The 15,828-nt window shown below is 43.4% G+C and overlaps 1 protein-coding gene, 1 non-coding gene and 1 pseudogene across 3 annotated transcripts in view; all 3 read left to right on the top strand.

The window, feature by feature from the left end:
- The first annotated feature begins 2,358 nt into the window (after positions 1-2,358).
- Positions 2,359-2,435, top strand: LOC115064633. Its single transcript, XR_003844456.1, has one exon. It is a non-coding gene; the product is annotated as a small nucleolar RNA SNORD126 (small nucleolar RNA).
- A 1,504-nt stretch (positions 2,436-3,939) lies between these two features.
- LOC110325481 lies at positions 3,940-6,460 on the top strand (annotated as a pseudogene). Its single transcript, XR_003844392.1, has one exon. The product of XR_003844392.1 is annotated as a nucleolar transcription factor 1 pseudogene (transcript).
- A 3,997-nt stretch (positions 6,461-10,457) lies between these two features.
- Ccnb1ip1 (cyclin B1 interacting protein 1) overlaps positions 10,458-15,828 on the top strand; it is a 6,870-nt gene continuing 1,499 nt past the window's right edge. Inside the window, exons 1-3 of the mRNA XM_021204184.1 lie at positions 10,458-10,546; positions 12,574-12,890; positions 14,531-14,864. Of these exons, the coding sequence (XP_021059843.1) occupies positions 12,594-12,890; positions 14,531-14,864 (631 nt within the window). The 5' untranslated portion in view covers positions 10,458-10,546; positions 12,574-12,593. The remainder of the gene's footprint in view (positions 10,547-12,573; positions 12,891-14,530; positions 14,865-15,828) is intronic.

Raw genomic sequence — 15,828 nt, 5'->3', positions numbered from 1 at the left:
GTTTCTTTTCTTTTCTTTTTCCTTTTTTTATTTTATTAGATATTTTCTTCATTTACATTTCAAATGCTATCCCGAATGTCCCCTATACCCTCCCCCTGCCNTGNTCCCCTGCCCACTCACTTCCACTTCTTGACCCTGGCATTCCCCTCTATGAGGCATATAAAGTTTGCAAGACCAAGGGGCCTCTCTTCCCAATGATGGCCGATTAGCTAGAGACACGAGCTCTGGGGGTACTGGTTAGTTCATATTGTTGTTCCACCTACAGGGTTGCAGCCCCCTACAACACCTTGGGTACTTTCTCTAGCTCCTCCATTGGGCGCAGGAAACTTATTCTAATTACATAGTTTTAATCTAATTAACTAGTTTTAATTCCCTAAGGACCCACATGGAGGCCTACAGCCTTTCCAGGGCATTGGATGCCTGCCCTCCTGGCTTACATTTGTACTGCAGACATGGTATGCAGACATGTAAGCAAAACACCTATCTATAAACAGCTATAAAGTTCCGTGTCTGACAGGAGGCCTACTCATTAGTGCCATTACCTTTGCCTCCCAAAGCTCAGTCTAGTTTAAAATTAGGCACGGTATGGAGTGAGAGTATATTTGTATCCCCGTGTAACTGGGTATAATTTTTCCGATTACTCTTGGTTTGGCACTAACTGAGATTTTATAAGGCAGTGGTCTTTTCATGTGCTTGATCCATATCATTACCAGTGTCCTTATTCCAAATGGTTCTTGATGTGATTGGAGTGAGTAGTGAGTGCTTACTTACTACACATGTAATTTTTATTATGTACCTAATACAGAAGCCTACCTTGACAAGGGATTCTTTTAGTTTGGACTGATTGGGTCAAACTGGAAATCCAGAAATCCTCCCCTCTGAATGCTGGGTTGCATTCAGCCACCACATCTAGATAATGATTTCTTTGTCCTGCCTAGCGTTAATCTAACAATTTAATGTTAAATGTTAAAATAAGGATTTCTAGTTCATAGTTAGTTGAAGAATAGCAGTGTCAGGTTATTTGTCGTAATGAACTTTTGGTTACAAGTAAGCACTTTTTAAAAAAATCCTCATTGCCTTCCAATTGCAATTTTCCCGATCTCCTCTCCTCCCATCCCCCCACCCCCTTCAGAAAAAGGCAGGCCATCCAGGGATATCAACCCAACATATAAAGCTACAAGTAAGACTGGGTACTCTTCACTAAGGCTAGACAAGCAAACCAGTAGGAGGAAAAGGGTCCCAAAAGAAGGCAAAGGTCAGAGACAGCCCCTGCAGCCCCTGCTCCCACTATTAGGCATCCCACTAGAATACCGAGCTACACAATATATGTGCAAAGGGTCTAGGTCAGTCTCCCGTAGGCTCCCTTTAGTCTCTGAGCCCCTATGAGCCTAAGTTTGTTTCTGTGGGTTTTCTTGTCACAAGAAAGCTCTTAGAAGTAAAAATTTCCTTACACTGCCATCTTGTGGCAAACAGGTGCCCCAAGTGATTTTCCAATGTTTGGGGAAGTTGTCTTATAGAAGATAAATTTAATTAGTATTGGCTCAAGAGAAATTAAAATGATTTGGAAACTATTTTGGATTACTGTTCTACTTACTAAAAAAAAACCTTTAGAATTTGTTTTTTTTTTATACTGTTTTGCTCTGCCAGAACAGGGTGTTGGACTCCGGGCCTGCTATGAGCTTAGGTCCTCTAGAAGAGCAAGTGCTTTGAACTGTGAGCCATCTCTCTAGCCCCATCTTTTTTGTTTGTTTTTTGTTTTTCGAGACAGGGTTTCTCTGTATAGCCCTGGCTGTCCTGAAACTCACTTTGTAGATCAGGCTGGCCTCAAACTCAGAAATCCTCCTGCCTCTGCCTCTGCCTCCCTCTCTAGCCACATCTTAATTCCTGGAGTTGCTGTAGAGGTTCTCTTCCAATTTGATGTTGGCTTGGAATTTTGCCTGTTTATGTTTTTCAGGGCCTTTTTTTTACATCCCAAGCTAAGTGACCAAAGTTTGATTTCAATATTCCATTGTCCTGCCTCAGCCTGCTGGGATGACAGGTGTGTGCCACCACAGCTGGCTTTAAACTACATTGAATATATCAAGTCAACTTGAAAATAAGTTACTTATTTTCCTTAAGACTTGGTATGTAGAGCATGTTGGTTGTGATTTATGTAATTATAATGTAACCTTTGTGTGTTCTTATAACATGATGGAATTTGGATTCCTAGATTAAACTGGATTCATTTGATAACAGGTAAATTTAATAATCTTTACCATGAAAGATAAGAGATGTAATGTTATATAATCTGACTTTTCTTAGTTGCAAAGGCCTTTGAAGATTTCCTGGCAGAATAGCATCTGAAGTTTGCCCTTCCTTAGTTTGCTATGATGAAATGCATGTTAAGTCCGTGTTTCAGCTGATCACACTGATTATTCACATGTGCTGAGCAGACTACAAATAGGGCAAACACTTGGCATTGAATTCAGCTTGCTAAAAATTTCTTAACTTGGCTTTAGCCCTTCCCAGGAACTTCATTTAACGAATTTGAAAGAATCAACATTTTGTGTTTTGATCTTTGGGGTAATATGAGATAAATCTAGTTGATCCCTAATATCTTGAACACTACAGAAAGAGTACCTGATAGCTGGTTTAATTCTGTTAGCTAATGAGTTAACAGTTTATTTTTTATTTTATGTATATTGGTATTTTGCTGCATTGTATGCCTGTGTACCAAGTACATACAGTGCCTACTGAGACTAGAACAGGACATTGAATTCCCTGTGACTGGTGTTAACAGACAGCTGTGAGCCACCATGTTAGTGCTGAGAATTGAACTGGGGTATTTTGGAAGAGCAGCTAGTCCTCTCCCTAGTTCCCACGTTTTAATAAATATCTTGAAGTTTGACAGTTTTAAACTCATCACTTTTTAGTCTTTTTTGTTTTTTTGAGACAGGGTTTCTCTGTGTAGTCCTGTCTGTCCTGCAATTCACTCTCTGTAGACCAGGGTGACCTGCCTCTGCCTCCCAAGTGCTTGGATTAAAGGCATGTGCCACTACGCTGCCTGGCTACTTTTCAGTCTTGTTTAACATTTTGTAGTTTTATGAGTTAGTTAAAATTGTGTAACTCTGGGTGGGATATGTAAATTTATTTATTTATTTATTTTTTTAAAGATTTATTTATTATATGTAAGTACACTGTAGCTGTCTTCAGAAGAGGGAGTCAGATCTTGTTACAGATGGTTGTGAGCTACCATGTGGTTGCTGGGATTTGAACTCCGGACCTTCGGAAGAGCAGTCGGGTGCTCTTACCCACTGAGCCATCTCACCAGCCCGGGATATGTAAATTTAATGCTGGCTGTCTTCCTGGGATGGTACCAGTGGCTGAAAGAGCATCTTATCCCAGATCATTTTTTTGTTTTGTTTTGTTTGTTAAAGACAGGGTTTCTCTATATAGCCCTGGCTGTCCTGGAACTCACTNTGTAGACCAGGCTGGCCTTGAACTCAGAAATCTGCCTGCCTGTCTCCCAAGTGCTGGGATTAAAGGCATGCGCCACCAAGCCCGGCTGATTTTTTTTTTTTTTATTAAATGGGTTTGCATGCCAAACATGTTATATATAGACCATACATAATTCCTTACTTGAAACTTTATATACATGTTTGTATAAGAAATTTGGAAGTACACACAACTTATGACCAGCATTGTATACTCCTTTCTCCCCCAGAAATGAAGGATGAAATACAAGAAGTACAGGAGAGAACACCCGTTTAATACCAATCCCATTTCCTGTTTGGGCCTTCATACTGTACATGGTTGTATGAAAAATGATAGTTGCATTGTTTAATGGTAAGTCTTGAGATTGAGAGATTTTTTTTTTTGACATAAGAATCTGGAAGTTCTGCTTTGTGATTTGTAGCCAGCTGCTTGAATTCTAGTATTTAAAAACCAAGAATCGGCTTTGTCTGGAGACTCGCTGCCCTGGCGCCGGCAGCTGCGGAGCTGCGACTCTGCTCTTTTGTCTGCCGCGTTGCCTGGTGCCCCCGGCCCTCACTAGCACCCACACGCTCGGGTGAGGTGGCTTTGACCCCGGGTGGCCCGGCCAGCTCGACCGAGGAGGTGGCTGGACAGCTGGAGAATGAACGGAGAAGCGGACTGTCCCACAGACCTGGAAATGGCCACCCCCAAAAGCCAAGACCGCTGGTCCCAGGAAGATATGCTGACTTTGCTGGAATGCATGAAGAACAATCTTCCATCCAATGACTGCTCCAAGTTCAAAACCACACAGTCGCATATGGACTGGGAAAAAGTTGCATTTAAGGATTTTTCAGGAGATATGTGCAAGCTCAAATGGGTGGAGATTTCTAACAAGGTAAGGAAGTTCCGTACATTGACAGAATTGATCCTCGATGCTCAGGAACATGTTAAAAACCCTTACAAAGGCAAAAAGCTCAAACACCCGGATTTTCCAAAGAAGCCTCTCACCCCTTACTTCCGCTTCTTCAAGGAGAAGCGGGCCAAGTATGCGAAGCTCCACCCAGAGATGAGCAACCTGGACCTGACTAAGATCCTGTCTAAGAAATACAAGGAACTTCCAGAGAAGAAGAAGATGAAATATATTCAGGACTTCCAGAGGGAGAAACAGGAGTTCGAGCAAAAACTGGCCCGATTCAGGGAGGATCACCCTGACCTTATCCAGAATGCCAAGAAGTCGGACATCCCCGAGAAGCCCAAAACTCCCCAGCAACTGTGGTACATCCATGAGAAGAAGGTGTATCTCAAAGTGCGGCCTGATGCCACTATGAAGGAGGTGAAGGACTCCCTGGGGAAGCAGTGGTCTCAGCTCTCGGACAAAAAGAGGCTGAAATGGATTCATAAGGCCCTGGAGCAGCGGAAGGAGTACGAGGAGAACATGCGGGACTATATCCAGAAGCACCCTGAGCTGAACATCAGGGAGGAAGGTATCACCAAGTCCACCCTCACCAAGGCTGAGCGCCAGCTCAAGGACAAGTTTGATGGGCGACCCACCAAGCCGCCTCTGAACAGCTACTCCCTGTACTGTGCCGAGCTCATGGCCAACATGAAGGATGTGCCCAGCACAGAGCGCATGGTGCTATGCAGCCAGCAATGGAAGCTGCTCTCTCAGAAGGAGAAAGATGCGTATCACAAGAAATGTGACCAGAAAAAGAAAGATTATGAGGTGGAGCTGCTGCGGTTTCTTGAGAGCTTGCCCAAGGAAGAGCAGCAGCGGGTGTTGGAGGAGGAGAAGATGCTGAACATCAATAAGAAGCAGACCACCAGTCTTGCCTCCAAGAAGCCTTCACAGGAAGGTGGCAAGGGTGGCTCCAAGAAGCCCAAGCCGCCTGTGTCTGCCATGTCCATCTTCTCGGAGGAGAAGCGAAGGCAGCTACAGGAGGAGCGACCTGAGCTCTCCGAAAGCGAGCTGACCCACCTGCTGGCCAGCATGTGGAACGACTTGTCGGAGAAGAAGAAGGATAAATACAAGGCCAGGGAGGCTGCGCTGAAGGTGCAGACTGAGAGGAAGCCAGGCGGGGAGCGTGAAGATAGGGGCAAGCTGCCCGAGTCGCCCAAGAGAGCTGAGGAAATCTGGCAGCAGAGTGTCATTGAAGACTATCTAGCCCGCTTCAAGAATGACAGGGTGAAAGCCTTGGAAGTCATGGAGATGACTTGGAACAACATGGAGAAGAAGGAGAAGCTGATGTGGATTAAGAAGGCAGCTGAAGACCAAAAACGATATGAGAGAGAGTTAAGTGAGATGCGGGTCCCTCCAGCTGCTACAAACTCTTCCAAGAAGATGAAGTTCCAGGGGGAGCCCAAGAAACCTCCTATGAACGGTTACCAGAAGTTCTCCCAGGAGCTGCTGTCCACTGGGGAGCTAAACCACCTGCGGCTGAAGGAGCGCATGGTGGAGATTGGCAGCCGCTGGCAGCGAATCCCCCAGAGCCAGAAGGAGCACTATAAGAGGCTGGCGGAGGAGCAACAGAGGCAGTACAAGGTGCACTTGGACCTCTGGGTCAAGAGCCTGTCTCCCCAGGACCGCGCAGCATACAAAGAATACATCTCCAATAAACGTAAGAGCATGACCGAGCTCCGAGGCCCAAACCCCAAGTCTAGCCGGGCCACCCTGCAGTCCAAGTGGGAGTCCGAGGAGGAGGATGAGGATGAGGATGAGGAAGAGGAGGTTGACAATGAGGAGAAGGAAGAGGAAGACGATGAGAATGGTGACTCTTCTGAGGACAGTGACTCTTCTGAGGATGGCGGGGACTCTTCTGAATCGAGCAGCGAAGATGAAAGCGAGGACGGGGATGAGAATGATGATGATGATGATGATGACGATGACGACGATGAGGATGAAGACAACAAGTCTGAGGGCAGTAGCTCCAACTCTTCATCTTCAGGGGACTCCTCGGATTCTGACTCCAACTGAGGCTCAGCCTCCACCCCAGGCTGGCAGGCAGGCAGCCAGCCAGCCAACCAAGGAGAGTTGCTGCAGAGCTCACCTCCTCAACTGACAACCTTTGTCTCTTCCTATGTTCTGTCCCATACCCTCCAGACTCCACCACTTTTTTTTTTTTAAATCAGTGGGGGGTAGGAGGCTAAGAGAACCTAGGCTAGGACTCTGCAGCTTTGGAGCCTCAGCTCCAGGGTTCTCCAGGGACAGCAACCATCAGACTGACCAGCGCTGGACCGGCCCACCCCGCACTGCCCCTCTTCTGCATTTGCAGTTCCGGCATGGACAATGGACTGGGGAGTTCGGGGGTGGGAGTGAGTCCTAAAGAGTTTGGCGAGGCCCTCCACACCTGCAGCCTGAAGCGAGGTGGATGTTCTGGGGGGTCTTTCCTTCCCAGATGGTCTTGCTACTCAGATTCCCCCACATTGAACTGGAGGGAGAGAAGGGTGCTACCTTCAAGAAAGCAGGCAGTGACCCTGTTCCTCTTCCCTGCCCCTGCAGGAAGGAGCTGCCTGGGCCCGTTGGGGGGGGGAGAGTGTTTTATATTTGTATATAATCTTTTAAGCTCTGAGCTGTCAAAGAGACGTTTCCTACAGAAAAAAAAAAGCCATGGATCTTGGAAGGTGGTTTAGTATAGTGGTTACATGTAGGATGCATAGGCTTCTAGTCTTGCTATCATTTAACAAGTTACAACCTTGGCAAGTTTTCTGATATTTTATCTTAAATGGCAATAATTGTATAAGACTCAAAGGGTACCTAGAACCTTTGACCTCTGTTAGAGGTGGTTGGGAGTTGCTTTTCCTGATTACTAGAAGGACCCACACTGAGGCTGTAGCTAGTTTTAGTTACAGGAGATTTGATCTCATCTGGCTCACATATATGCAGAGTAGGCAAAACACCTATACATATAAGGTTAAAGTTCTGCCTCTGACAGGAGGCCTACTCATTAGTGCCATTGCCATTGCCTCCCAAAGCTCAGTCTAGTCCTAAAGTTAGGCACGGTAAAGAATGAGTATATTTGTATGCCCATGTAACTAGGTATAAAATTTATATACTAATATATATGGTCAAGACACTAACCAAGATTTCATGAAGGCAATGGTCTTTTCTGTTTCATGTGCCTGATCCCTATCATTATCAGAGTCTTCTTATCTTCTAAATGCTTTCTGGAAGAGCAGTCAGTGCTTTTAACTGTTGAGCCACCTTTCCAGCCCTTCTAAATGCTTTCTGTGGTAGGAAGTAAACTTCTTTCCTCTCACTGAGCCTAGGTAAGATTTTATTCATATACAAAACTGGCTTTGTGAGGATAAACAGGCTGTCTGTTCACGGTAATACTTTCTGAACTTTGCCAAGTCAAACCGTTACAAAGCAGCAGATGTTATAGGATGAAATATTCAAAGCATGGCCCATGGCTATAGAGAACTTTTTGATTATACTTGTATTCCACAGTGATTGATCTTGGGATTTATTAGGACATTCATGTTTAAATTTTAAATGATTTGTTTTAATTAATACAAATTTTAAAATTTAACTTGTATGAGTTTTTATTTTTTAACATTTACACATCTGGTGCTTGGACAGAAGGCGGCATCAGTCCCTAGAACTGGAGTTACAAGCAGGTCTGAGATGATGCTGTGTGGGTGCTGGAAATCAAACCCAGGTTTAGTCATCGGTCTTAACCATTGGGCCATCCAATGAATTTCTTTTTCCTCAGAGGTGTAGTTTCTCTTTGTAACAGTCCCATCTCCCTCTCTGTAGACCAGCTTGGCCTGGAACTCTCAGATCTGCCTTCCTTTGCCTCCTGAGTGCTGGGATTAAAGGCATGTGCAACCATCACTGAGCCCAATTAATAATTATAAATAATTAATAAATAAAGCAACTTAAAAATATTCAACATGAGGGAAGAGTGTACTCAAAGATGAAAGCTGACACAACAGAATAGTATCACAGAATCAACTTGAAAGTTGGATGAACAGGACCACAAAATAAGCTCTACTATAGTGTGCTTTTTTTTTTTGGTTTTTTGGTTTTTTGAGACAGGCTGTCCTGGAACTCACTTTGTAGACCAGGCTGTCCTCGAACTCAGAAATCCGTCTGCCTCTGCTCAGATTAAAGGTGTGCGCCGCCACGCCCGGCTATAGTATGCATTTTGTCTGAAGTTTACGGGGCAACATAGTTTACTTGAGTTTTGCATTCTCACAGCTCCAGGGTATTTGGGAATTTTTAGCATGTAAGGGAGATGTGCACAGGTTTAGTCTGTTTTTAACTGAAAGCCTAGAACCAGTCACCAGTGTTAGGACAATAAATGAGTATGCTTTAGTGTATGCCTACTGGAGGGATGAAGCTAAGTACCATGTATTACTTGACTTGGATGTAGCTCCAAGGTTGGTTTTACAAGAGCAACTTGGAAGTTCAGTTCACAAAATAACTTAAAATTTCTGTGATTATGCTCTTTGACATTTAGTGAGTTGGTACTATATTTGTATTTACGTCTGGGACAGTTAGCTAGGAAAACTCAAGGCTCAGTTATGGTTTATCCATGAACATACTTAAATACTGCTCCCCCAAGTTAAGGCTGAAGCAAAGCAGCTGACCCCAAGTCCAGACACCCAGTGATTAAATACAGTGATTAGGCTGTACAGTTTCAAAACCAGCCTACCTAAGGAAGACAGCCACCATTCCCCATCCTTAGCTACAGAAACCCATCATGAAACAATGTAATCTGCATTTTCTTGAGGTCTGATTGCTGAGTGGCTGGGTTCTGTGCCCTGAACTAGTGATGTTACATTTCTCTTTGAATAAAGCAAGCCATAGCTGTTTGAGGTGGTTTAAATTCTTTTACAAACTTAATTTGTACATATCCTTACATTTCAAATTTCCATGGACTTAACTGGTACCAGTAGGCCTTAAGTTGCTAGGGGAAAACAAATAGAACTATTCCATTATTTGAAAATGGTTTCTAATGGCTTTAGCTAAATCTATCATGCATGAAAGATAGGTTGTATCTTCCACATACAGTCCCTTGATCCCAGCATTTAGTAAGTTCAGAAGTTCAAGGTCATTCTCTGAAGTGAGTTCAAGGCCAGTATGAGAAATATAAAGCCTGGGAGAAAAGGGAAGGGTTTAATATTAGGCATTGTTTGTCCTTTGTGGCTGCTAATTAGTTCACAACAGGTTCATATTAGTTTGCTTCTTAGCTTCTTTCTAGCCATCTTCTCACCCTAATTTTAGCAGTCAGAAAAAACACAGTTGCTATAGGTAAGCTAGGAAGGGGGCAGAGTTACAGCAGGATTTACCACCCGGGAAGCAGTTAAGAGCACTGACTACTGCTCTTCCAGAGATCCCGAGTTCAATTCCCAGTACCTAGTTGGTGGTTCACAAGAATCTATAGTTTTATGGGATCCTATGCCCTCTACTGGTGTGCAGTTGCTGTGCATACAGACAACATACATGTTTTTGTCTTTTTTCAAAACAGCCACGTACCAGTAAAGATGCCTCAAAAGTTAAGACGCCTGAGACTGGAGGGATACCCCCGTAGTTCTTACCGACCTAGAAGACCAGCCCTCAGCATCTGAGTGTTGCTCCCAACCCTGGGGCATCCACGCAGAAACAAACATGTAGCTTTTGAGAAAGGCTCTCACTGTCTGGTCTGGGCTAGTCTGGAACTAGATCAGTCTTTTTCTCCAGTGCTGGGATTAAAGAAATGCCCCAGTAGGTGCCTGGCTAAAGAAAAGCATGGCATTTGATCCTATTCCTTTTTTTTTTGGGGGGGGGTGTCTCAGCCTTAGGTGGCTTCAACTCACTGAGGTTCACCTGCCTCTGCCTCTCAAATACGGGGATTAAAATCGTGCGCCGCCGCCTTTAAGCACCTTGTGGATAACTGGTGCAGACAGACTAAAGGAAGTTATTTTATTAAGTGTAGATTGACCAGTGAAAGCAGACTAGACAACTGACTACCTCAGCAGTGAGTGCCCGGTGAGCAGCCCGCCTCCTGCTACCCAGCAGGCCTTGCGGGCACCACGCATGCGCCCTGGCAGCTTGGCCACGTGAATTCCGTCTTCAGTGGCGGGCCAACACCTTTAGCTTACCTTGCTGCAGGTATTTGTTTTTTGTTTTTAGTTTTTGTTTGTTTTCCTGTGAGAGGTGGGGAAAGGCCGAAAATTAGGGGAAAACTTGTGTGGGTCATGTTCTGAAAAACTCGGCTGTCATCTTGTGTGACTTTCTCGGCTGCCTCGTGGCTACGCGGAGGCTGCACCTTCACTTGAGCTAGGAAGGGCGCGTTACCTTGCTGGAGGTAAAGTAAGTTCGGCCTCTTGTCCTGTGAATTGTATGTAGAAACACAGCAAGGGTGTCTGTATGTCTGAAGACAGGGTCTCATTGGCGCCCATAGTTGCCGCAGATTCAGAGTCCTCAGGCGGTAGGTTGGCATTACAGCTGAGACATCTGAGGTGAAGGTGTCAGCGAATATCCACCCCCACCCAAACCCCGTGGTTACTAAAGTAACGTTGGTATGTTTTTTTGAGACAGGATCTTGGTGTGTAAGGCTGGCCTCAAAGCCTAGGGTGGGGCTGGTGAGATGGCTCAGCAGGTAAGAGCACCGGACCACTCTTCCAAAGGTCCGGAGTTGAAATCCCAGCAACCACATGGTGGCTCACAACCATCCGTAACAAGATCTGACGCCCTCTTCTGGAGTGTCTGAAGACAGCTATAGTGTACTTGCATATAATACATAAATAAATCTTAAAAAAAAAAAATGCCTAGGGTGGCCTGGAACAAGTAAGCCTTCTGAGTGTTGGGGTTAGAGGTGTGGCCCATCATCAGTCACAGTGCTAAGCACACTTGTATGCTGAATTTGTTTTACTTTTCCTTGGTATATGATTGATATTCCCACTATTACACTGTATGACCTGTTGGAGCTGTTGCTTTTTATGGTGAGCCCTGGAAACATAACTCAGTCTAGAGAATTTGTTGGAAACGTGTAAAATCGAACTATAGCAAAATTGATAGATGTATTGTTTAACTGAAAATATAAACAGGCATTTTAATGTAGAATTTTAAAGCTTCATAATAGATAAATTAGCTTCATCTATTTTTTTTTTGTTTTTGTTTTTGTTTTTGTTTTTTTGAGACAGGGTTTCTCTGTATAGCCCTGGCTGTCCTGGAACTCAGTTTGTAGACCAGGCTGGCCTGGAACTCAGAAATCTGCCTGCCTCTGTCTTCCAAGTGCAGGGATTAAAGGCGTGTGCCACCACGCCTGGCTTAGCCTCATCTAATTTTATTAGACAGCTAGTCTTTTAAAATCCAGGCAGTTTGGTTAAGGGATATGAGATGTCAAGATGTATAAAATAATCTAAAGCTATCACTGAAAATTTTTACTGAAAAGATGCTGCAGGTATGTGCAATTTTATGTTTGCCAAGTATGTGCAATTTTATGTTTGCCAAGTATGAGGTGCACTAGTCCCAACTGTCCTGGAATTCACTGTGTAGAATGGCCGACTTTAAGAAGGTCTGTGTCCGGGCTGGTGCGATGGCTCAGTGGTTAAGAGTGCCGACTGGTCCAAAGGTCCTGAGTTCAAATCCCAGCAACCACATGGTGGCTCACAACCATCCATAACAAAAATCTGATGCCCTCTTCTGGAGTGTCTGAAGACAGCTAAAGTGTACTTACATATAATAAATAAATAAATCTTTAAAAAAAAAAAAGGTCTGAGTTCGAGGCCAGCCTGGTCTACAGAGTGAGTTCCAGGACAGCCAGGTCTACACAGAGAAACCCTGTCTTGAAAAAAAAAAAAAAAAAGACTTGTATCAACATTCCTGGTCTTAGTAGAATGTTGTGTGTTTTGGTGTTGGAAAATGGCACAAAGGACAGATTTAATTTGTTTCTTTGTACTAAGTGTTGTTTCTAAGCATTTGCACGTGCACAATCTTTTTGACATGGGTAGGAGACTGAACTATCTGTATATATGACTTTCTTCATGGCCTTGGAAAGACCAAGGGATTGAGGCTGAAGTCAAAATAATTTTGTTAAAACAATGTCCATTTTTTATAAATCAAATAACAGCACATTTTTTATTTCCCATTCATTACAATTTGACTTACTTACTTACCTTCTCATTCCCTGTTAGGATTCTTTTGGAGATCCATCATGTCTTTGTGTGAAGACATGCTGCTTTGCAATTATCGGAAGTGTCGGATCAAGCTCTCTGGTTATGCTTGGGTCACTGCCTGCTCTCACATCTTCTGTGATCAGCATGGCAGTGGGGAGTTCAGTCGTTCACCAGCGATCTGTCCTGCTTGCAACAGTACTCTTTCTGGAAAGCTAGATATTGTCCGAACAGAACTCAGTCCATCAGAGGAGTACAAAGCTATGGTATTGGCAGGGCTTCGACCAGAGGTTGTTTTGGACATTAGCTCCCGGGCATTGGCCTTCTGGACATACCAGGTTAGTGCCTAGGGACTGGGTAAAGTGCTCATGTAAGCATGAGGGCCTGAATTTAGTACCATAGGAGAGCTAGACTCAGATGTGAGGATACCTGATAGGCAACACTACCCTCCACATGCACAAGCACACGTGTGCACTGAAGTGTAATTTGAAGCCTAGGGAGGGTCTTTATCTTGGTAAGTATTTGTCATGTGCTAAGTAGATTTTTTATATATTTTGTGAATAAAATATTATTTTTTAAAGATTTATTTTATGTATATGAGTACACTGTAGCTGTCTTCAGACACACCAGTAGAGGGCATTAGATTCCCTTACAGATAGTTGTGAGCCACCCTGTGGTTGCTGGGAATTGAACTCAGGACCTCTGGAAGAGCAGTCAGTGCTCTTAACCTCTCTCCAGCCCTGATTATTAATAATCTTATTAATTAATGCTGGAAACTAATATGTCAGCAGTTATTCCTTAACCAGCTAGTTCTCCAAATAACCACACAGAGACCTTTTAATATTTCAAAGCTTAGGCCTTAGCTGGGTTGACTCCTAACTAGCTCATTTAATTAACCTGACACCTAATCCTATCCAATCATTTGGCTATCTATACCTTCTAGGCTCTTAGTCACATATGTCTCCTCTCCTGTCTCTTGGTGAAAAACTTGCTTTTTTCCCCAGAGTTCCTTTCTTCCTCCCAGGAAGTCCAGCCTGCCTCTCTACTGCCCAGTCATAGGCCTTTTATTGACCAATTAAGTTGGGGAGCAAGGTTTGCATAACAAAAGCTGGTGAATGTGAGATTTCATGGCTCAGAGCAACCAGATCTAGGGGGTATAGAATTTAGTGTTACATTACATAGTGGCACCAGAGCAACCCCCACGTCTGTGCTTCTACATTCGCTTTATTGTTTATACTGTAGTGCAGTTACCTGCACTTGTTTATCTAGGTGTTTTTGTGGTGCTAAGGATCAGGCCCAGGGTTATGCACATGCTAACCATGCCGAACTCTTTTCCAGAGTGATGTATTACTTGGTTTGCTATGTTCAAATTACATGTTTTGTCTAACATAGGGTTACACATGTGCAAATTCTAGATAGCAAGGATATTTTGAGATCGTATTGTTTTGCTCTGGATCATATATGTGTCCTATAAATACAAATTTTTTTGTCCCATGTGGCCCAGGTAGCCTTGAGTTTGATCCTGTGTACATTTCCTGTCTGCTGAGACTATATGCATAAATAAACCTTCACACCTAACTTCTGCATGTCACTTGTAGATAAGACATATTTGTTTTGGTGGTATAGTTTTCTGAGCAGCCCCTTTTCTATAGTCCGCTCATTGTATGCTGTGATTATGTTTTTTTTTTTTTAAAGATTTATTTATTTATTATATGGAAGTACACTGTAGCTATCTTCAGACTTCAGAGGACGCCAGATCTTGTTACAGTTGGTTGTGAGCCACCATGTGGTTGCTGGGATTTGAACTCAGGACCTTTGGAAGAACAGTCGGGTGCTCTTACCTGCTGAGCCATCTCACCAGCCCGTGATTATGTTTTTAACATTGTAATAATGATGTCCCTGTATAAACATTCTTTCCACTTGTCCTTGGATGAGTGTTTAGAGTCTATAATGTGCTGATTCTCATTTATTTGGGCAGGTACACCAGGAGCGTCTCTATCAAGAATATAATTTCAGCAAGGCTGAGAACCACTTAAAACAGATGGAGAAGATATATACACAGCAAATACAGAGCAAGGATGTAGAATTGACCTCTATGAAAGGGGAGGTTATCTCCATGAAGAAAGTTCTAGAAGAATACAAGAAAAAGTTTAGTGACATCTCTGAAAAACTTATGGAACGCAATCGCCAGTACCAAAAGCTCCAAGGCCTTTATGATAGCCTTAGGCTAAGAAATATCACTATTGCTAACCAAGAAGGCTCTCTGGAACCAGGTATGATGCCGCAGTCTGGAGTCTTTGGCTTCCCACCAGGTAAGAGGAAATCTCATACCCAACTCCTAGTTTTTTTACATTGTGCTGTGTAGTTCACACATTCGGAGGTCTCTGAGGGCAAAGAACCACAGTAAGCTGAGCTGTGGATGCCTTGTCTTACTCAATACACCATTGCTCTTGGGTGGATTTGCATACATTTAAGTTATTGTTAGTGTTATTATTTTGGTTATTTGTTTTTTTGAGAGAGGGTCTCTATATAACTCTACCTGTCCTAGAATTCTCTATGTAGACTAGGCTTGCCTCAAACTCACAGATCTGCCTGCGCCTGAATCCTGGGACTTGAGGAGTACGCCACCATGCCGAGCTTAAATTATTTTCAGTTTGTACAGGATTAATCTCTGCACAATAACCACTGAGCCACCTGCCGACACAGATTGAGCAGCTCTTATTTCTGCTCTTTGATCATTTGTTTAGTCCGTTATTACATAATCAAATATATTTTATGTTGCAGGCTCTTGGACATGATTCTAAGTAATAAGGATGTCCAAGAATGCAATTCAACATGTAGGCAACTCAGGAACTTTTCTGATTGGTGGGTGAATGTTGGCTCATTCCCTGTGGCGCAGGTGTTTTTTCCTTGGTATTAATATAATGTATAAATTGGCATACACAAACCTCTGTGATGGACTTTTCCAAGGACTCCTGTAATTTTGGAGTTATAGGTTAAGGAGAAAGGTTCAGAGGGACAGTGTTCCAGAGTGGAACTGAGATGAGTATACAGAGTTTCCAATGGCGAGGTGTAGTGGCCTTAGCCTTGACTTTACTTCAGCATGTGGGAGGCAGAGGCAGGCGAATCGCTGCCAACCGCTCTATAAACCAGCTTCAGGACTAGAGTTTGACCCAGTCTAAAACAAGTTTGCCTAGCTTCTTTTTTCTTTTTTTATATTTTTCATTCTTTTGTGTTTTTTAATTTTTTTGATCTTTTTTTTTTTTTTTTTTTTTT

This window comes from Mus pahari, chromosome 8 (assembly GCF_900095145.1).
Source record: "Mus pahari chromosome 8, PAHARI_EIJ_v1.1, whole genome shotgun sequence".
Classification (NCBI taxonomy): domain Eukaryota; kingdom Metazoa; phylum Chordata; class Mammalia; order Rodentia; family Muridae; genus Mus; species Mus pahari.
This window is presented reverse-complemented; position numbering and strand designations above follow the sequence as displayed.